General features: G+C 37.1%; 2 protein-coding genes across 7 annotated transcripts in view; both read left to right on the top strand.

The window, feature by feature from the left end:
* The first annotated feature begins 84 nt into the window (after positions 1-84).
* On the top strand, positions 85-22,199 carry LOC104365787 (DPY30 domain-containing protein 1). Of its 6 annotated transcripts, XM_032994134.2 has the most exons (8): positions 85-314; positions 553-696; positions 2,378-2,530; positions 2,626-2,748; positions 4,525-4,716; positions 5,640-5,732; positions 7,362-7,420; positions 21,089-22,199. In XM_032994134.2, exons 3-7 carry the CDS (start codon positions 2,384-2,386, stop codon positions 7,404-7,406), a joined length of 600 nt encoding a protein of 199 aa, XP_032850025.2. In that variant the 5' UTR covers positions 85-314; positions 553-696; positions 2,378-2,383; the 3' UTR covers positions 7,407-7,420; positions 21,089-22,199. The 6 variants fall into 6 exon arrangements, with proteins under 6 accessions (XP_032850025.2, XP_032850022.2, XP_042646308.1 ...); XM_032994131.2 differs by lacking the exon at positions 21,089-22,199 and having other exon boundaries at positions 88-314; positions 2,375-2,530; positions 7,362-7,800; XM_042790374.1 differs by lacking the exons at positions 85-314; positions 553-696; positions 21,089-22,199 and adding an exon at positions 932-1,026 and having other exon boundaries at positions 7,362-7,800.
* Positions 8,341-22,677, top strand: part of MAT1A (methionine adenosyltransferase 1A) — a 33,534-nt gene continuing 19,197 nt past the window's right edge. The window contains exon 1 of the mRNA XM_042789934.1: positions 8,341-8,456. Within this exon, the coding sequence (XP_042645868.1) occupies positions 8,420-8,456 (37 nt within the window). The 5' untranslated portion in view covers positions 8,341-8,419. The remainder of the gene's footprint in view (positions 8,457-22,677) is intronic.

Raw genomic sequence — 22,677 nt, 5'->3', positions numbered from 1 at the left:
GAGCCGGGTTCTCCCCGTCCCAGTCAGCCGGGTGCCTCGTCACCCCGCGGAAGCCCTTAGTCCTGGAAAGGATTCCGCTTCTGCCCGCGGAAGACCAAGGGTTACGTCACTGGGACGAAGCTCCAGAAAAACAGACACCGAATTAACCCTTTCCCTTGCGATCATTTGTAGGCAGGAAGAGAGCCGGCTGCGCTTCAGGCGAGTGTCAGCCAAGGAGTTTGTCGGTGAGGAGAAAAATAAAAATAAATCACTCTGCTTTAATGCTGGAAGTCTAACTTCAAGCAGCATGGGAAACCACCTCTTTATTTTAAAAGGTAACTTGTACTCGGCTACAAAATTCTTACTCGGAGTAACCTCAGGTGCCTTATGCTAAAATTCCAATACTATTCCCCAAATTGCTTTCTATTCCTTACCTATATACGCATACATATTTATACACACACACCGATTTAACACCTAAATTAACCAGGAAGGATCTATTCGTTGCCAGTTGTTGGCATCCAGGACCGACTGAAGATGTTCCACATTATTTTTTTTTTTTTTTTTTTGCAGCAACCCCTCCCGTTCCGAGGGAACGCTTCGCGGAGCGATGGCCTTAAACGCCTTCAACAACGTCCCTAGGACGACTGCGCCGCCGCCGCCCCCCAGAGCGGTGGCGGACGTCCCGTTTCGGCGGCATCGCTCCGCCGCTGGCCGGTGGGTCATCCCCGCGCCTGGGCTCAGGGATGGGGCTGCCGGGAGGGACGAGGCTACCGGTGGCCATCCCGGGACCGGCGGTCGCCCCGGGGCGGGGGGGGGCGGAGATAGCGGTGGCAGCTGGCTCCGCCCACCGGGCCCTCCCGCCAATGGCGTGCCTCCCGCCAATGGCGTGCCTCCCGCCGGCTCCGCGGGGCGCTCGCGAGCGGCGTTGCTTAGCAACCCGGCGCGTCTCTCTGCGCAGGGCGCTGTGGCGGCCGTGGCGGCGCTGGCGTGGGTGGTAGAGGGCGACCGCTGGCCGCTGGGCCGGGGGCGGTCGGTGGGAGCGAGGTGAGGAGGGAAGGAAGGAGGGAGGGCGGGCTGCCGACAGGGTCGCCAGGAAAGCCGAAGAGCCCCACCGGAGCGGGGCTGAGGAACGGGCCCGCCCAGCCAGCGGCTCAGGGGAGGGGTAAAGGCCCCTGCCGGTGCTTAAAATGGCGCCTGGGGGCAGAGGGTGTGGACAGAGGTTCCGGGTGGCAATGGGTGTCTCTGAGTGCTCTCAGGGCCCTGGCAGCTGGCCCGCCGCTGCGGGAGCCCATGTGAAGGCGATGGGTGAGAGCGGTTTTCTGTCCGCGGCATTTCACCCAGGGCGTGTGCGGAGTGCCCCGGCTGCCTCCCGCGGGGGTCGTGGGGCGCGGCGCGGCGTGTTCCGCGGGGGCCGCTGCTGGACGGGCGCCGTTCCCGGCGAAAGGGGTCGGTGCCGGACTCGGCCCCCTCGCCCGCGACCGCAGCGGGCCCCAGCTGTGCAGGGAGCGGCTTTCGGCTGTGTTACTTGTTTACTGGCACGGGACCGGTAAAAACTTGCGTGTGCACGGAGATTTGTGCCTTTCCTAACTGTGCAGAGTGATTGCTGCAGGCCCTAGGCTTGCATACATATCCTAAAGGTAGCCTTGTTCGTTCAAGACAAGATCTATCCTTAATCATTCACAGCAGTACTTCGCTGTTCCTCCGGTATCTGTATAGAAGTTCTCGATGTCCTGTTGTCGTTTTGAGTTGGTTTGCCATTATGCTGACCTAGAATTATCGGGATATTTCCCTACAGTTTCTAAATTATATGTGCCTAAACAGTAAAGGTTTTTTGTTTGTTTGTTTGTTTGGGGTTTTGTTTGTTTGTTTGGGGTTTTGTTTGTTTGTTTGGGGTTTTGTTTGTTTGTTTGGGGTTTTGTTTGTTTGTTTGGGGTTTTGTTTGTTTGTTTGGGGTTTTGTTTGTTTGTTTGGGGTTTTGTTTGTTTGTTTGGGGTTTTGTTTGTTTGTTTGGGGTTTTGTTTGTTTGTTTGGGGTTTTGTTTGTTTGTTTGGGGTTTTGTTTGTTTGTTTGGGGTTTTGTTTGTTTGTTTGGGGTTTTGTTTGTTTGTTTGGGGTTTTGTTTGTTTGTTTGGGGTTTTTTTTGTTTGTTTGTTTTTTTGTGGTTTTTTTGTTTTGTTTTGTTTTCTGCAGTGCTTAGTATAACTGATCCTGATCTATCACTGGAGCTTTTAAGAACTCAACAAATATTAAATTTCAGTAATTTTCTTCTATTCATTGCCAGCTTAATAAAAGGAGTAACGTTATATTCAATATTTGGTGCCTGAGGCAATAATTCTTAAAAACCCTAATTTAATTCTGGCATTGATGGCTAATATCTGTCTGTCTGTTGTTAGTAGATGTGAATGGAGTCTCAGTATCTGAAGAGATGCCTGGGAAGTTGCTTGAAAAAGGGACTGGCAGAGGTCGTAGAGCATCAGCCAGCAGATCCAATAGAGTATCTGGCACATTGGATTTACAATTACAGAAGACTCTTAGATGAAGAAAAAAAGGTGGATCCCTCCTGGGCAAAAAAATTCATGACAGTATAATTGATGCTATTTAATCTCTGTTTATTTTAATTGATTATTTGTTACCTCTGAAATAGAGAATGTTGGAAAGGAGTGAGCTGGAACAAGAACGGGAGGAGGCCCTGGCAGAACTCGAAATGTTAAGAAAAATGAAGGAAGAAGAGCTCATGATCCAGCAGAAACTTGAAGAACAACGTCAAGTTAATAATATTTCATAACAGATAATTATAAATAGTATATTAATAGTATATGAAGCTATACAATCTTGTAGTTCTCTGTATACTTCTAATATCTGCATGATGATGTTGATAGAAGGTAGCATAAAACAAGCATTTTAATCTCACTTTTCTAAATACTAACTGAAATAATTAATCAGCACATGGGAAGGAAAACTCACATATTATGTGGTAAACTGTTGTAAAAAAAAAAAAAACAATGAAGTAGCCTAAGGTAAAATGCAACCAATTTAAGACTTACATGAGAAGTAGCTTAAAATAAGTAGACTATCTTCTGTAATTAATTATGAACAAGAGGAAACAAAGCTAGAAATCATTGCAAAAATTTTTGACAGGCCTCCTAGGAGGCCTACGAGTAATAACTGATCATTGTCTCAAGCTACTTCAGTGTAAGATCAGTAATGCCAAAAAAGATAATGAGAATGTATATACAACTATAGAAAGTATAGAGTCCTGAAAATGGGTGGGAATCCATGAACAAAGAATGCACGTTTGCGCAGTATGTATAGCCCGATACAGTGAGGTGCCTTTTTCTTTTCTTAGCTACCTGAGCATTCTGTTGGCATAAAGCAATTTGAATCCTATGCTATATGGGCTTTAAATATGAGAGATAAAGATAAAACCTGTGTTTCTAGCTGCTATTTATAAAGGATTCATGTGAATTTGACCACCTGTGTAGCAGCTTCAGTGTTGTTGCGGTAATGTTGGCGTTATCTGACTGGATTTTTTTACATGGCTGACTTTCATAATGCTAAAATCAAAGGTGTAATTTTAGGTCTGTGCTGATCTTGTTAAGCACAGTTCTAGTGTAAAATGCATTCATTGTATTTCACTTGCACTTTTAAAATTTGGAATTTACAAATCCATAGACCGAAAGTTATGTGCTTACGGATTTCATGAGTCATTTAGAATAGTAAATAAGAATATGAGATTGTGTCCAGAGATAATTCACAGAGAATTATGTGAATTATTTAATGAAAACTAAGGGAAAGTTGTTGAACAATACTTATATTAGACACATTTTTAACCTAACTCACAGTTTTGGCTATAGTCACGTACTCGGGTATGTTTTGATTATATCTCCCAAAAAGGAATGTGAAAACTAATTACTACAATATGACCATATTTTTAGTAACTGCTCACAAAATACTACAGCAAACAGTATTCTCTAGGCCCTAGTGTGGTTGAATGTGGACACTTAGATTATGTAGTTTTTGAAGTTTTGTTGCAGTAGGAGTTAGGCTCACAAAGAATAAACACTTTGTATTGGATGTTTCCCATTGGAAATATTAAAGGTTTCTGATGAAGATGATTAATGTTAATGACATTGCTTACCAATCTTTTATTCAGTTTTGATTCTATACAAATTTGTCTATCTGTCTACTAGATACTATACAAAGTATCGAAAAGCAAAGTCCAAAGTATAGGAGGTAATGACTATAGACAGATAAAGAGCATGTGGAACGAGACAGTATCTTAAGTGTGTACATTAACTTCAGCCATCTGTTTCTTCTTCCTTTTGGAAGTAAAACCTTTCTGTCCATGTGAGTCTGAACCCTATGAAAATGTTGAGTCGGATGATACCGAAAGGGGTTTATATTATTAACACTGCAGTTATGTTTTATGCTTCCTTTTTTGTTTTAAGATTTCAATCACGAAATACATTGTAAGCAATGAGGTGGGGAAGATGAATGTGGACTTTTTTTCCTTCTAATTTGTCCTTTCTTAAACTGTCTGCAGAGTCAGTTGGAGCAAGAACGTCAGGAGTTGAAGCAAGAACGTCAGGAGTTGAAGCAAGAACGTCAGGAGTTGAAGCAAGAACGTCAGGAGTTGAAGCAAGAACGTCAGGAGTTGAAGCAAGAACGTCAGGAGTTGGAACTGCAGAATGCTGATGCAGAAGAGGAAATGCTGTTGCAGCAGAAAGATCAAGAGGTTTAAGCCAAAGCTTAGTCAGCAGTTTGAAAATACTGTTAATCAGCTGTCTTTTCCAGATGCAGGCACTAAATGCAAAACATAAGGGAGAAGCCCATGGGTATTGAGCTAACCCATAATTAAAAACCCAAAAAAGTTAAGAGGGGGGAAGACATCTAACATATTGTTTCCAGTCTGGGTTTTATACTTGAATTTTGGTCTATTAGGTTTATTTAGTTTACATTCAGAACGGAGCATAAATTTATTGAAAAATTTAGTGTGAGGTCAGCTTAGTTGATACTTTCGCATTCCTTGATGGTATTTATGAGAAAGTATTATAACTTAAGCATGTCTAGACAGTAATATTTTATAGTATGTCAGCACAAAGTCAATTTGCTATACCTGGAAAAGGCACTGTCATTTGGAATTGGGATACCTCTTGATTCTGAGATCCTCCTGGTACACAGAAATTTATACTAACAGAAGAGTGCATATACACATGTCCATGTAAATGTATGGTCTCTTAATGCTATGTCCATAAAAACATACACTGATAATGTTTATCTTAATAAAATTTCTAAATGTGAATATCTCTTGAATTTACATGGATTACATCATATTTTAGAGATATGTATGTTTTTAGAGCACTCTGTTACAATAGTGATAGAACGTAGTTGTAGAAAGATGACAGTGTGAAAGCGACAGAAAAAATGAATCTGCAGAAATTTAAACCAAAATTCTGTGATTTTTTTTAAAAAAATGATAAAAATAGTCTTAAGCATATTCACATAGACCATATTCACATACTAAAACACTTACATAGCACGCACACAAAGTATTCTCTTAATATGTAATGTCATTTCAGCACATCTGAAATATTCTCTATGGATAATTATTCATGACATAGAATACTTTTAACTGAAACCTGATTTTTGTTACCATAGGAAAATGAAAAGACAATAGCTGAACTTACAGATAGACCTGGAGCTCCTAATTTGACCAGAGTTGAGGAGCTAGATGAGAATGGACAGTTTGAGGTAAGTGTTTATAAGGAACAGGGAGATTATAAATGATTGATTCTTACAGATTTGCTTTTCTGTGCTGACATATCAAAGGTTAATACTGTTGCAGACAAGACTATGCTGGTTCTCACCTGTGGTTTCGAGGGATGGTGTTCTGGCCACAACCTCCAGACTGCCCATAGCCTGTTCTAAGCTAAGCCATTCTAAAAGACTGTGTGGTGTTGGCTCAAGATTTTAAATGTCCTTTTGTACTCAGGTATGTTACAAATGAAAGTATGAATATTCTCGGAAAGGAGGCAGCCTTCTTTTTCCATGTGAACAGATAGTCTTATACATCATGTACTAAAACACAAAAGATGACTCACTTTTGAGTGATCGAAGTTATTTATATTTTTCTGGTTGGTGCGAAATACATATTTTGTGCAGCAGAATGCACTCTTCCACAGAGATATCTGAGCAAACATTTAACATAGAACACCAAATGCTAAGGACACGCAGTGCTCACTAGGGCTAGGACCTGCTGGGAATCTGAGCCCTGTGCTAGCATGAATGTGCTGCTTTCACTACTACATCTATGTCTCTCGTGATCCTCAGACATCTTCAATGCCCAGCTTTTTGTTTATTTATTTATTAAAATTCCTTTTATACTTGACAGTCCAGGGAAATGAGAGAACCCGAATCAGCCTTCATTTATTGTAAGGCGTGGCAGTACATTTAACAGATGATGCCAAATCCTGTGAAATGACTCAGCTTTATGAGTATTCACTGGTCATAAAGATATTGGTATCTGTCTGACTTTTTCCAGTTAAAATATTCCAGGTGGTATGACTTGCGATTTTGATACACTAAATCTCATTTGATAATGACGAGATTATCAGAAGCCTTTTTCCTTTATTAGCCTTAATAATTTTCTCAATTTATGGTATCAGTAGTGTAATTCTAGCTCAGTATTTATATTGTAATATTAATCTGCTTTATGCTTAAGGTTACTTTAATAACAGTCTGTTTTACAAGGGTTCTCTAAATGTATTTATGAACATATTTATAACTCATTTTAGGGTCAGGTTTTCACAGGTGTTTTTTTCACTAAGGTAAATCAGATGAGTTCTCAAGAGCTCATATAGCCCCAATTTTTATATTTTTCTGATAATTACATATTAAAAACTACTCTAGAGGTTTCAGGCATATTTTATGTGTTCTTAAATAAGTGATTGCAAAACTGGAAGTGGAAATGAGTGTAAATTTACCTGCTTCTTATATGTGCCATCTTCTAAGTTTTCATGCCTAAGATTGTTTAAAGCTGGATTACATTGGCCATTGATGATGCTGTTTCAGGTTTTACAGTGATATGTTTGTTGAATTAAACTACAAATTAAGCACAGATCAATAAAATTAAAATACATAGACTTGTACTATTGAAACTGTATTGTTCTGAGTCATCATAGTTCATCCAGACTCGCTGGATTTATAGTAAAAGTTTGGTGATAAACTTTGTTGTATTTTACTGAATGGAAGAATACAGAATTATATTAATGAATACTGAATTGTCTGTCATGTAGGTTTTTTCTTTTTTCCTCTTTTTTATTTTTCATAAAGTTCAGTTAATGCTGGCAACTGATAGAATTTCATTTTTTGTTTTTTTAGAGCATAACAGATCTCACAGCAGAAGCAGAACAAGAAAGTTCCTAACTGATCTGAAAGCAGTAAATATATTTTCTACTCATTACTTGCTGATCCTGAAGTGTAATATCTTAATTTATGTATTTTCTATACAGAATTGATTTACATACCTTTTGTTTCAGTTTTCATGCTTTCTGGGTGTTTGTATAAAGTCTGTTAATTCTGGCATGTGATGCTTGCTTTTTGTTATTAAATCATTGTAGCTAGCATGGCTGACTTGGAGGAAGAAAACTAATTGAAATGAAAGCAGTAAATATTTTTTTTTACTTCTTAGCTGTTGATTCTTGAATGGTAACATTAATAATTACAGATATAATTAATGTGTCGAGCCTATTTTGGAGTAGAGGCTACAATATGAAAATTTAAATCAATATTACCAGAATAAAAGATTATTGGAAAAGGATTTTCCAAGAATTTGAATGGTTTCTGGTAGAAAGAGGGAATGCTCTAAAGATCAGAATATGGAGAGTTTTGCACATCAAACTAGGTGCAAAAATCAAGTCAAAAAGATTTTTCCAGTTTACCTGGAAGAGATAGATTGAACTCTGTGTGACTTCACAGACAGATATAATAAAAGATCTTGTCTGTCTTAGAAATCGAGGTGCTTTTTGTAATACTAGATGCTTGCTCCATGCTTTATAATAACCTTTTCTGGTTATTGTGTGCTATTAGGTGAGCTGCAAGTGTCTGCATATCAGTTTTGATTAGTCAAGTCTTAAAATAATCTTTTCTGCATTTGTCTTGAATTTGCAATTCAATAAATTACATCTGTGTTGTCTTTACTAAATACCATTATTAGCTTTCAAAGCTTCACTTCTTAAAAATCTGGAGGAATATTTAGCTTGATTCATATTTATCTATATAAATAAGTTTTATAACCCTTAAAGACTGCATTAGTTTTCATAAGAACAAATTTCTGTAATCGCTGATATGTTGGTCTAGGTTGTTAAGATTGTTCCATGTCTGTTCATTATAAATGGAAAAGACACCAGCATTAAGAAATCCTACACTTCTTGGCTAAAATGTGCCTTTGCATCTCAGTGTCTTCTAATAATACAGGTTAGTTGGACAATTAACATTAAGTCATTGCCAATATTGTAAAATGAAAATACTTTTTATTACAAATTCAGTACATAGTTAGTGCATTCGCTGCATTCTTCAGCTTGGGGATGAAAAAGATTTTTGGGATAATTTCACTTTAATTTGTTCATATTATATCTAGATTTAAGGGTTTTGCTGTCTTTGGCAAACTTAAAAATATCTATATACCCAACAGGCAACGGTCAACCATGTAATAAGTATTTTTCTGCTCTAAATAACTTGTTCTGTTCATGTAGTTTATACTAGGCATAATCCTATCAATTTTTAAAAGGTAAGCACTGTTGATTTCCAGTATAGTAATATATTATTTTTCCCTTAAAAATAGCAAAGTATGTTTATTAAAAAAAATCCTGTTGCCCTCTTTATTGCCATATTGCTTTTTGGATGCTGTTAACTGGCATGACTTAAATGAACATCCTTAAAATCAAGAGAGAAGAATGCCACCTTCCAGGTATAAATAGTCAGAAAAGTCCAGTATGTATAACTGAATGTTGTTGTTTAGATTAAAATTTTCAAAAATTGGTAAGTAGCTTGCGTTCATTTACCATTTATGTCCAGTCATGTTGACAATGAAAACTTAAGCCTTCAGCCTTCATATTTAATTAGGAGATACACTCGAGTTATAAGATAGTATTTTAAAACATACTAGTAAATAGCTCTAATTAGTACTTCCAACATGTGACTTTCATTTTCTATCTTTTCGTAACATTTGTGTCTTTGATTTTGTTATATGTATGTCCGCTAGAGTGCGTCCTAGATAAACATACTGGTGGCTCTGTCAGTTACTGCCCATGAAAGCTACAACTTTTGTTTGTCATTTTGTTTTAGCTTATTTTTAACTGTGACTTCTTTCTGATCCTGCGGTTTGTATTCCCCATTCTTTTTCTAGAGAGGAATTGAACCTTTGGATCAAAACTTTAATCAGAAAATTGCTTAGCAGGGGTCAAAAGAAAATGGTAGATTCCAATTTACCTATTCATTTGCTGATATATTATGTACAGAAGACGTAAGTTGTTCACTTTTTTTTTTTATAGGAATTTCTGTTTTTTCAGGATTTGATGTGCCTAGACCTGGTGCATTGATTGCCTCTTACAGCTTTATAGGAATTCTTACGTTGGGTATGGGACCAGAGGATAAACAGTTCTTAGATCAGTGCTTTCTTAAAAGGTGCAAAGCAGCCTGTAGGTAACTTGGAAATGTAGTTCATGACAAAGATGACTTCTGCTTGGGTGTCTAAGCCTGGAAGGAAATTAAGGCAGCTTAAAATCATCTGTGTGTTCTCCTGAACTTTAACCTTCTTTGGAGTATAGCAAGCTAGAGCCTGGAACAGAAAGAGAACAGAGGAGAAGGTACTATTTTATTGTTACTGGATGTGATTTCAGAACTATTAGTACGGTTTAACCTCTGCATAAAATCTGAAGTTGTATACTGAAAAAAAAAAAAAGCAATTGCCTAATGTAACTTCAGCTACAGCTTACATTCTCTTTGAATACGTTTTTGTGGAATGAAGAAGATTGAATTCAGAGGCAGTTGATGGAAAATGTTGCTGAAAATAAGATGCTAAATACTGACAGAAGATTAATGAAACTGTCGTTTTTCCTTTCTTCAGAATAGGAGCAGAGTTATTTAGGCTGCTATCAGACCCCATGTACAGATCCTCCTAAGAACGTGCTGATAGTAACGTGCCCATTCACAGCTGTTCTCATTCCAGCAATAGTGAAGCGTAAGGATGAAAACAGATATGAAGCCCAGAATAGGACAAAATGAATCAGATTAACTATCAGTCTGCTCACAAAAATGGAAACTCAGCTTTGCAATGTGAGAAGCTTTTCTCTTACAAGGAGACATACATGTTGCAGCAAGCATGTTTTAATGTTATCTTTTACCAGAATAGGCTGTACTCTTTCTTATGATGGATGATTTTCCTTCCTAGTCTAAAGGAACTAACTTATCTTTTTGTAAGCAAAGCTTTATCCAGTAATTTTCAAATGGTAATGAGAGTCAGATGAATTAGTCTGGATTAAATGTAAAATTGAATTCCGCTGAACTTTGCTAATATAGTTGACTCGTATTTGAAGTCAGCTATTAATTGCTTTACTTCTGTGACGTTTTTCCTGTACTTAGGTTAGATAAAGAACAGTGTTGTCTAATGAGTACAGCTAGAAGAGAGAGTCTAAACTTGTTAATTGCTGATAAGGACTGAACTACTTTCTAAAATATCTTACCAGTACATTTGTTTGATGTTTTTTCACTTTTGTTTGTTTTCTGGCATTACCATTATAAACCCTCATGTAGTCTTTGTGCTTTATATTTGAGTATTTGTTTCAATTTGTATGATGGAAAAAGCATAAATATTTATAAAGGTATTAGTGGCCTAATAGTACTAGAAGAAGGGGAAGGTAGAGGAACTTGCCATTTAATTGAGCTGTCACATTGTAGCAGATTTTTTAAGCAGCAGAAGACTGATTCACAGAATTTGAGGGCTCTCAGATGTATATCCAACTAAAATGCTGTGGGTTTTCCCTGTCGACCTGCACTTTATAGAATCATCATCATAACCCAAAATTAGTGTTTAACTTAGATCAGAGATCAGAGTTGTTGTCACTTATACTGCTATTTTTTATTTGAAATAAGTTACTCTAGAAGATACTATGTCATGAAAAATTATGTTCACTAGGGGTTGCGTGGAGATACTGAGTGCTTCCATTTCACCTTTAGTTGTAGAGCACCCAAAATCAATGGCCATTTTGAAAAAAATTGAGGTGACCGGTTCCTTAGGTTAGTCTTTTGACTATATGAACACAAACTGAGGGGGAGGTAGGAAAAAAAAAAAAAGTGATTATAGTAAACCATTTTATTAGTAATACCAAGCAGGTTTGTATTACCACCTGAAAGTAAATCCACAGGCAGTCAAGTAATGTAGTAAGTAGAGAAGGTCATCTTTTGCTTCTTGTCAATTAATCTTATTTTGAGTTGTTATCTATTACAAAGGCTGTATTGATATCTTTGTACAGACACAGAAATATATGCTTCACTAAAATAAAAATTATTTTCCATTATTTTACATCTGGCATAATTTAAATTTTCGATGTACTTTAAATAATGATGTGAAGCTTGGGTATGATTTAGAAAAAAACATTGATATTTTGAAATATCATACCAAAGTTATCTAAGTAATCTTACCTGCTCTAAGGAGTGTTTAGAAGGTTTATGAATCTTTTAACAAACTCTCCAAGGAGATTCTGGTACTTTCTGCATGTAGTCATTCATGGTTCTCAACAAAAGTTACTATTATAAAAGATAATTTTTTCCATTATCTTGGGAAAGTAAGTGCAAAAAATAACTGATTTTAGTTTGATGCAAGAACCCATTGGTGTTTGAGTTCAGCAAATTGTTTTCTGGACAAAATAAATTATTTTAATCAGTGGATCTTCTATAATTTAGATGTAGTCTAGCAGATTCCAGGTAAAAAAATTAGCTTTTTCTGGAGTAGGAGGAGGAAGTATGTCTGAACTTGATCAGCATCTTGGTTAGTCTGTTTTTCTTAATGAACTGAATCATATTTTCAGCTCTGTAATAGAGCTGATTGTTGTTTCCAAAAAAATTTGAAGCAAAACATTTTTTTGATGCACTAAGGAAGTAGTCTTCCAAGGTTCTCAATTTTGTTCTCATTGAAGTTGCTGAAAAAGGTGTTGTTGAAATCATAAGATGATTTTGTTCTCTACTGACATGAGCATGAGTTCTACCTCTGAGAAGCCACCTCCTATTTATTAAACTTTTCATATATTTAATATTAAAACATAAGATAATTGATTGACTCAAACTACATGTAGGGGAGGATCCTGCAGAAACAGAGAGATAAATTGTTGCAGGGAGAGTGAGGGAGAGGGAACATTCAGATAATAAATCATTCCCATTGCAGCAAAGGGACACTGCAGCTCCCTTTTGCTCAGTTTCAAGTCACATTCCTGGGAGTGTGTTGGGCTTCTCCAATCATTCAGCTTCATTTCTACTCCACCTCCTGAATGCACTTTCTTCCAGAAATGACTGGCTGCATGCAGACACACCTGTATTTGGTTCATTATTATCTTAAGCAATTGCGGTTTTGCCGCTGATGTGTTTAGTAGATAAGTTCAAAAAATGCTATTTATTTAGCTGATAATTGTAACCCTGGAAACAGGATCTGTTGTTTGTTTCATTGTAAACCTAGCTGCACTGAAAAGTTACCCTTAGGCACTGACAGCTGAAAATTTCTAGGGCTGGGGCTGCTGTCAAGTTCTGAGACAGCTGTTCTTCAACATTTTTTCAGTGGACATATGTGTCTGTCTAAGTGGAGCCTATAGAAAAAAATGCATGACTATTTTGTTTCTCACTTAGGTTTGTGTTAAGTGTTATTGTATTTGTTTGTATTTTAAAATTTAGTCAGGCTTCTCTCAAGAACTGTGATCAGTCATCCCTCTGAAACACTAACTATTCTCTTTTCTCAATAGATCATATTTTTATAGACACTGGTCTCCTAATACCTTTAAAATAAATGTTTTCAACACTGCTCAGATGTAGGCCACTGTTAACTCAAACTTATATGCTCCTTACCCTTATGTGGCTTTTTCCAGCTCTTTTTTTTTTTTTTAAACTACCACTTAGAAACAGCATAGTTACGTGATGTATGAATCTGTCTTAGAATCTGCCCAATCTTTGCTTGAAACAAAAAATCAGGAGAATACAGCCAGACCTATATATTTTTATATACTTAGCCTGACTTGACATAAAGCAGAGTACTGTAAAGACAGGTTTCCCTTTTTTTTTGTTGCGGTCTCATCAAATATCCCTCTAGCAGCTACAACTGTCTGTCTATTCTGTGACTACAAGAAAATTGCCACTTGTATGTGTGGTAAGCTCATGAAGCTGGGAGCAGTACACCAAGATTCTTTTTCACACTTCTTTTAAACCAAAGGACCATGAACCTTTAAAAAAAGATCCATTGACTATTCTGTATTTTGCTTTGTTTGTTAGGATAAGTAAATTCCTAGCATTAAGCAAAAAAAAAAAAAAATCATTGCTTACAGTATTTCAGTGTTATAAACATTGTAAAAGCAAAAATAAATTTGAAGCTTTGAATAGGTTCAAATATTTGTGAATTCAAAATCTGGAAATGAATTTTATATTCTGGTTTTCTGTCTGTGTAGAGAATATTGTAGTTTCTAACGAGGTCAGGTCTGTGCTTACTGAACTTACTGGCAGGACTCCCACTTCAGTCCTGGTAAAAACATTTATGCCAGCTGCGTGGGAATATCTGTATGTGTCTTAAAAATAATTACACATTGAAATCACTTTGCTGACCTTGCTTCTAAAGACTTACAGAATCCCAGTGACATATTTTATGGTACTGCAGAGGTGGAGAGCTAACAAAATAGAACCGATCACACAAAACCTCCAAATACCTTGTTTTCTAACTGTTGCTGTTGAGATGCTAAGCCATTGGTGGCAACTGGGAAGTGGTTAATAATAAACTGCGGTGTAGACTTACCATTAGTTTTCTCATTAGCCAAGATTTCTAAAGACACAGAAAAGAGGATGTCTTAGAGGAGTTGATTTATGATGGCTGTCAATACTAATTTTCAAAAGCAGATGATGCGATCTTCTCTCACTTCACTGTCTATACCTTTTAATGTGTATGAGTCAAATGCTTTCTCTTTTAAGAGTTGACAGAAATGGTTGATAGTTTTTAGTTATGGCAGATCTGCTCTGTTCTCTTTCTGGTTTACTTCTTAGCTAACTGTTGAAAGACCAAAGGCAACACTGGTGTTTAATTATAAGGAATGTGGATTGTGAACATAAGACAGGAGCAGTAGCAGCAACCCTGTAAGCTGTCAACCTCAGAAACAGGAAGCAGTGCTCTGCCTAGGAAATGGAATCAATGATTGGTATGAATTTGGGAAATTAAGGCACTCCTGAAATCCATTTGTAGGAAAAACTGTAAGAGAGAAAAATAAAAAGAACCAAGGGATGAGAAAATATTGGGGTGGAAGAAGAAAGAGGTATACCCTAGGAGCAGCTCTTGCACATGTTTAACTAGGAACTGCTACCTGTGGGTAGCCTATGTATCCATGTAGGTTAGGGTTTAGGATGGTAAAGAGAGTAGTTGGTAGCTCTGTCCTCCTCCTTCCCTGCCTAGTAGGGCTGCAGGCCTAAGTTTCCCTTTAGAGGACTAAAACAGGATCTGCTTCCTTGAGAAGACCTAGTGTTGCTGGTCCACTTCCTGGAGTACTGCGATTTTTGTGATGAGCGTAACTTTAATACTCTATTGCAGAAATGAAAAAAATACTGATCTTGATCCTTAAGAACCAAATTTTGAATTTCGTGGTCTTAATTCACATTGCAAACACTGACACCAGATCACACTCAGGAGGTTTCTTTGTTTGTTTTAGTCCTTTTTGCATGTTTCAATACAAGAGGTAAGATGCGGCATTCTTAGTTCTGACATTTCTCTTTGCTGAGTGTTCTTGTTGCTAAGGGTCAAAATGAGATCATTGCACCTCACAGATCCCACTTTAGTTCTTAGCTAGACCTAGTGCCATTTGGCAGAAGGGTAAAAGTTTCCCCTTGCAGAAAAGACAAAGTTTTTACACATACACTTCTAGCAGAAGTGCCCAGGATGGTTCAGCATTCTTTGGTGGTTCTTGATTTTCCAGCTGAGAGTGAGTAGACTGGCAGTCACAAAGAACATGGGGAATAAGAAACCACTAGGTGCATATGTCTGTATTACTAATCATTTTGGAAGCATCATTAAAAGATAATATTTCTTCTGTTTATAAACTTTGATAATCCTGCGTGTGACTTTTAAAAAATTGCTTTTTACAAGGATATTACTTGCATTTCACTCTCATAATATGCATTCTGTTGGAAAAACAATGGTATAAACATGACTCAGTTGTACACCTAGCCCAGGATATATGAAAGTTTATAACAATAATTGTACAAAGCTCCACAATACCATCTTGAAAGTTTAGACCCTAATTGTTCTATGCAACTTCATGTATCTCATTTCAAGGTATTGTCACAATTAGGTGCTTTCAAGCACTCTGTGATATCAAAATACTTGTTTAGAGATAAAGTAATAGGAAAATTTCCTTACTCTGTAGAAAAAGTATGTGGACAGATACATATATTTATGTGTACGAAAAAAATGTTTGCAGAGACCTCTTATCCTTATTGTTTCTTTCTAGCTGGTTATGAATCAGTTCTTAGCATAATTTTAATAATTTTAGGAAAATAAAGCCAAAATAAAGCCAAAACAAAGGTGGGGGGGAGGTATGTAATGATATGCTGCACTGCACATCTTGTGAGTTTTTGCTGACATTCCCCAGAGTTTCTTTTGAACACAAAGTTTCAAAACTAATTCAAAAATTTGCAAGGCAGCATTTCTGTAATGCTATTTAAAACGTCAGTAGCACACAGTAATAGATGTTGGACTCTTATTTGCCTCGTCATAAGAAACTAAATTTATTTATTTACAAATCTGGAAAATATCCTGAGACTTCTAGTTTGTTTCAGGGCAAAGGACTTGAGGTGGAAAAAAAAAAAAAAAAGTACCATAATGAAACTGTGAGACTGCTACTCTACCTATAAGCCTGATGATCTTTTGGTGAGATTGACATTTTCTATTCCATATTCAATGTATGAATGGGAATCTGCAGAAATGTTTTGGTTACTGTATGCATTTTTGTCTAGTACCATTTACATAATTGTGCTGGTTGATGCTACATACTTTTCATTCATTATCTAATGTCCCCTGTTTAGACAGATACCTAAGAATATTTTTGGCTGTGTTTTATTTCAGACTTGTTTATCTGAAATTGCTGAATGACTAGTTGCAGTGAAATCTTTCAGACATAGATGAAAGATAATGATGTTTGCTGTTTGCTAATATGTTTGCCCAGGTGAAGTATGTGAAATTGCTACCTGAATGGCAACCTTCCCTGGCTGTGGTAACAAGGTCAGGTTGGGGGATTTCTGAAAGATGTGACCAATCAGATTATTTAGCTAGCAGTTTCCTGTAGCCCTCAGAGCACCAGTAGTGTATTTGAGCTCAGTAGCAATGACAGTGGGAGCATTTCTGAAAAGGTAGTGAATAATCCATGGATAGGAATTATGACTAAAGAAGTTGTTGGGTGTGTGTTGTATCTTTTTCTCCACATAGCCATACAAGCCTAAATTTGGAGCTCACAGCATTCAGTCATTCTCAGTCATGCAAAATGAATGTAAAATTCTGCTATGCATTATTTACTAGATTAGTACTGAGTGTGTAAGTAGATATGTTTCCCTGTATCAAGCAGTTCAAGTATGTAAATATTGTCATTGTGACCATAAAAGAGGTACATCCTGCAGATACTGATTATTGTTGCACATACACTATGCATATAGGGTAGACTTATGATGGTGGTTGATTACTAAATGTTTCAGAAAAGTAATTACAGTCATATACTACATAGAAAAAAAAGTCTCTTCTGGCTTTATATATCTAGAAAAAGTCAAAAGTGTCTGAATTTAACCTAATGTTCTCTGTCAGGAAGCCAGAACTTACAAATTCCACAACTGTTCTTGCAGATGGGTTCCTGAAACCTGACTTCATGTACTAGAGTCAATATTTGTTTCAAAGTCCAAAGACCACCTGTACTGTAAACATCAGTGAAACACTGCAGCAAAAACTCTTGGGTAATGACTGCTTAAATGCATCAGTCAGTTTTCTAAGATACTGAGGAAATACTAATGGTTTACATATATACAATAATAATGTCACAAGACACGTGAAAGCAGATGATTGTACAGACCTGAAGTGGCTGGCAGACAGCTGGAGCTCCCTAGCCAAGTTGGTTTTGAGATACAGATCTATGGTTGTAACGGGGTTTAGTCTGGACGGCTGATCACACCTGTCATTAACAGCAAGGAGTCCCAACTGTTCCCCCCAGAAGGGAACTGACTGTGTGTGTATCTGTTGTGTGGTCCCACCCCACGCAACTGAAATTAAGGGTTGTGCTTTGTTACATGTCAAATGACTGTCTTTCCCTAGCCAAACAACTGACCATAGCAACTGGAAAAAACATCCAGGGAATATACATAAATGGCTTTCTGTAAGGTTAACATTTCTATCTGAAGACTTTTCCATTCTTGTCCAAGGCATAACTTTAACAATGAATGGGTTACTTTATTAAATTTAGCATAATAGCTTATGAGCAAAATGCTGAATCTGTAAGTTATACGCTGTTATGTTTGCAAACTGAAAAAATTTTTTGCTGCATGAGGCAAAGATGGAGTAGGGCTCTATCCTTTCTCATCTACCCCTTCATCATTTATAGAAGACCCAGAGAATTTGTGATCCCCTTGTAATAGTGCTTCATGTAAGGACATAACACAAACAAATGCTTGTACATTGTTCTGTAGAGCTTATATTGTAAACAGGAAAAACTGCCAAAGACTGGAGGCAGAACTAATTGTATACCAGTATGGTTTAATGCTGTTTAAATGAAGCAATAAAAAAAAAATCAGTGTGAGGGAAACATTAAACTTTAACTAATCTTGTTATTTTTCCACCATTTCTGGTACGACAATGCTAATTCATGAAGACTGATTAGAAAACAGACTCTTTTGTTTATCATTATTATGCAGGCAACTGAGGTGTCTATCAATGGGGTGTTAAAAATGCCCCCGTGTATATAAACAGGTATTTCATTTACAGAACCTTGAGGAGTGACTTTGGGATTGAGACACAAACAGCTAGAACTTTTAATAAATGAATAAACATAAAATTAAGTTATATTCAATTCCGCCTAGTGTCCCAGTTCTGAGGAAATAGTGCTCTCAGTGAAATGAATACCAAGACTACGGCTAGCTTTAATGAAAGCAGAATTTAGCCCCCAAAGTAGCTTTAATTATTTCTTAAGAAGCAACTCAAAGTTGCTACTTCATGTATAAAGCCCTGGCGCATGTTACTTTGTGACATGGCCATGAGCAACCTGTTCAAGTTGGTCCTGCTTTGAGAAGAGTGTTGGACTAGAGACCATCCAGTACCAAACATTCCATGATTCAGTGATGTGTCAGAATAGAGAATTTGAGGTCAAACAGATGCAAAGAGGACAAGCACATGGGAGAGGAGCAAAATTAATTATATCCTTTGATGTTTGTAATGGAAGAACCTGGAGAGACTTCTTAGGGAGTGGAAGGGAAGGCAGATGGGAGACACAGCTGAGGATCTCTCTGAAGCTGAAGTAACTGTGGAATAAGTTACATTGAATGCACACCAAGAAATTGCTGTGAGTAGAAATGGTATTCACTCAAAAAGTTATGAGAAAACTGAAGAATGAAAGAGCCGAATTGCATATGGTAGTATGCGGAGGTTGCAGGAGGTCCAATGCTCCAGAGAAGGAGAAAGGTGATACAAAAGATCAAATGCTGGGTGATAAAACACCCATCTCGGAATACTACCTCCTTTCCTTCTACAATCACAATGTTTTTTTCTGCCCCACAATATTTATTTTACTGTGAATGTTTATGGGTCAGTGAACTTCTACACCTGCACATCTAAGAGGCCTTGAGCCACTCTCATTTTCAGGTAATAACAGATAGAGGTAAGAGTTCTGAAGCAGGTGGGAATTCTGTGTTGAGTTCCTGATGTTCAGGTTCTATTCCTCTGACCAAGTTTGTCATTCATCATGCAAAAGAAATAAACCCAGCTAAACAAATCTTCCTTATGTTAACTTTAAAAAGAAAACATCCACCTCCCCCCAAACCAAAATGTACAGGCTGCAAACCAAAAAGTCCTCAAAGACATCCCTGTGAGGCTTGTACAATTTAGTGCTTATTTCCAATAGGAAAAAAGATGAACTGCAGTAACTTCTTGAAAACCCACTATTTGTATTGAAGAATCCATTTGTTAACAATTTGTATTATATAAATTTCTCCTAGTAGATAGCACAAATGAAACTAGTATTAAAGTTGTTTTTGTAAACACATGGAAAACTTTTACTTCCACAGGTGTAAATTAGGAGCAAATACCTTGCATGATTTTGTAAAGTGAGAATAAAAGAGCAATATAAGAAACTTTAACTGTTAGCCTGTTAAATAGTTAACTTTAGTAAAACGAAGTCTTACCTGATGATAAAGTTGAGAGAACAAAACAGAAGTATTTAGGGAAGCACTTTCCTATGTGTTATTTGTATGCATGAAGTATTTCTGTATATTTTAAAAGTTAAGCATGTTTGGGTCCTTCAACGGTAATTAAATTGTAGTTCTAAGTTGCTGTGAAGTGTGTGCTCTCTACAAATCAAGTCATTGTCCTTCTCATTTGAAAGGTGTGGTGAGAGAGACAAATTACATAACTTAAGCAGTGTTTTTCCCATGAGTGATGCCAGTCATACAGGAAGTTTTTCCAGAGTTCTTGATATTATTTCCTCTTCACTCAAGTCACCTAAAAGTTACCACAGTGGTGAAACAGTATGTATGAATGAGTGTAAACCTGTAGTGATTCCAATGAAAACATGATTCTTCTGCAGCTGAAGTGAGGATGACCAGGTCTTAGGGATACCTACTTTCTTCCGTCCCTTTCTACTGTGAGTTAGAAGTGTTTTATCTGTAAGCTATTAGCTCAAGCTCATTTTCTTATTTCTACAGATATCATTCATCCATGTAGGCTCAGTTCTCAGTGGTTTATAACATAAATGGGACATCGGTAGAGACAGCTAGGGAGGTGGAAAGGAGTAAGTAAAAGTTAAAAAAAAAAAAAAGGAAATGTGTTTTAACCAAAAGGATATAAGCAAGACAAAAATGAGGGAAGGGGAGTAGAGTGGAAAAGCAGATAAGGCGAGGAGAAGGTGAGCAAATAAAATGGTCTGATGCAAATGTCATGAAAGGTCTAGGATCAAGACAATTTATCAGTCATGTCTGTCTAGAGAATCAGCAGCATCAATAACATTCATAAAATTCTTTTTCTCAGTTAAGTCTTGTTCACTTCATTATTTTCAGGGCTTTCTCAAGGCTGCAGTAAAATTATGCCTTCTGACAGCTGTTAAGTGTTATATGAAGTAGAAGGGGGATAGTTTTGCAGAATTGCTGAGTAAAAGTAGCAAAACCATGGGATGCTGCCAAAAATGGAAACTCTTACAGTTAATAGAAGGATTCACGTTGCTATTCCAGTGGTTGGGATCGATGTTATAGTCAATATGAATAAATACTTAGAGCAATACAGGAGGACAGTGTTATAATATTGTGGTTTTCCTGTCTTTAGCTTCATTTCAAAGCACAGGAGTCATACTGATTGAGAGGATTTTTCCATTAGGTATCTTCTGAATAAAGGTCATAGAGTATAGTCAAAAGATACTTAATGCAATGTTGTGCAACATAGAAATTATAAAGAGATTTGCAGAGAAACTGACTTTCATAGGGCTCAGTACCACAAAGCTGTTGAGTATGGCAATAAAGTTAACAGAAAATTTGGAAGCCTGTTACATTGATGAGTCATTATTAATAAAATGAAATGGGGATAAATGCTGATATGAATCATTATTATCCTCTTTTTTTTTTTTTTTTTTTAATAGGCAGAAGTTCTGTGCCAAAAAGACATTATGGTAGAGCACTGTCTTACCTTTTTACAAATATTTGACGAGTCAAATTGTTTGGGAAGAAAAGCCAAATTAAACATTACCTAACCCTACAGTGGTTTAGAGTTGGTCACAGACGTCCTAGAAGAGGACATGCTGAGATGCTTCATGGCCATGGAGCAAATGTGTTGCCCTTGATAGTAAAGCCACAACTGGAAGCAGTTCAAAGTGGAGGTTTTACACAAGTTATGTGAAATGCAGCTGTGCAGCATTTCTAGAATACGATTACCAGAGAGGCTATTTCCATGAAGGGTGACCCTCCAAAGGCCTTAAGGACCAATGCACTTAACCAGGCAGAAGTCAGTCCAAAAAGAGGAACTGTAAAAGGAAAATAAACAATGGGCCTGCAAGCTCGTTACTCGTGTATGTCAAATTACTTACAATCTACAGCATTTTAGGAGCTTGTGGGTTTTTTTTATTTTTATAAGGGATAAGAGGATTATGTGAGAGGCTTGTTTCTGCTTTCTGCATAAGTGTTACTTTAAAAACAAGAATACTGGTCCCCACACTACAATTTCTGTCCTTAAGTGGCATTGAAAACCAAGAAAGAACAAAACCAGAAGCAAGAGAGAATGGAACGCACAGACAATGTTCAATCTTATCTGCTTTTGCTGGAGGATTGTTTGTAGAATTGGAATGAAAACTCTCACGTGTATGGAAAGAGTTTTTGTCAGAGGTGCTTCATCCATTCCCATCATGTCTTTCTGTGCTGCCATAGAGAAAAAGTCTGCATTTAAGAATGAACACTTGTCACTGGCGTTATTTTACTTTAATAGTTAATATAATTTTTGAATGTTACCCATTAACTAGGATTAACATAGTAAGTTACTCTTTGGTCTTCTATTTTTGTTTTATAAATTCTGTTTTTCTTGGTGGTGTTAATGCGTAATTTATTCAGGCTGGGATACAATCTTTGTGTCAGTGGGGTGATGGCAGTTTACTCCAGAGAAAGCTATGTCTCATAGTGTGTATCTGATGTGTAAATTCTGCATTTTTAAGTGCAACCAGTGCTTTTCATTCTGTGAAATAAATTCAGTACAACAGAAAACCAAGAAAATGTATTTGAAATGAATGATTCTGTGTTGATTATAATTACAGAGGGGCCAATGCTACAGCAGATCACTAGTGTACATTCACAGGCATTGGTTATTGTTTTCAGGAATGTAGGCAGAAAGTGTAAGTTCTAATGGTTTCTTACATAAATGTATAGCAATACAGAAATTTGAATCCAAGGGGCTATATAAAGTGATCTTTTAAATTGATACTGACCAAGGGTTTGAGGTAAACAAAGTCAGTTTTTAAACTGAAGAGTGATAAGGGTTTCACTGCTGTCAAAATTACAAGGGCTATGGAGCAAGCAGGATGTTACTTATTCCAATCCAAATATCAGCTACACTTTGAATGATTAAGAGAGTATGATTCGGTGTTCACTGAAGAGAAATTTTTTTGCTAGACAAATGATTTGGTCTGAGATTGAGACTAGAATGGTTTCTGTAAAGGAATTAATAATTACATTTTTTTATAAT

The sequence above is a fragment of the Tyto alba genome, unplaced genomic scaffold (genome assembly GCF_018691265.1).
Source record: "Tyto alba isolate M040663 unplaced genomic scaffold, T.alba_DEE_v4.0 Super-Scaffold_1, whole genome shotgun sequence".
Classification (NCBI taxonomy): domain Eukaryota; kingdom Metazoa; phylum Chordata; class Aves; order Strigiformes; family Tytonidae; genus Tyto; species Tyto alba.
Note: the sequence above shows the minus strand (reverse complement) of the source record. Positions and strands in the feature narration are given on the sequence as shown.

What these genes read in the sequence shown, in the direction of transcription:
- LOC104365787 (XM_032994134.2), top strand. Translation starts at nt 2,384, where the DNA reads ATGGAGTCTCAGTATCTGAAGAGATGCCTGGGAAGTTGCTTGAAAAAG. An exon ending in TCTTAGATGAAGAAAAAAAG is followed by an intron (nt 2,531 to 2,625) that starts GTGGATCCCTCC and finishes CCTCTGAAATAG; the next exon opens with AGAATGTTGGAAAGGAGTGA. An exon ending in ATGAGAATGGACAGTTTGAG is followed by an intron (nt 5,733 to 7,361) that starts GTAAGTGTTTAT and finishes TTGTTTTTTTAG; the next exon opens with AGCATAACAGATCTCACAGC.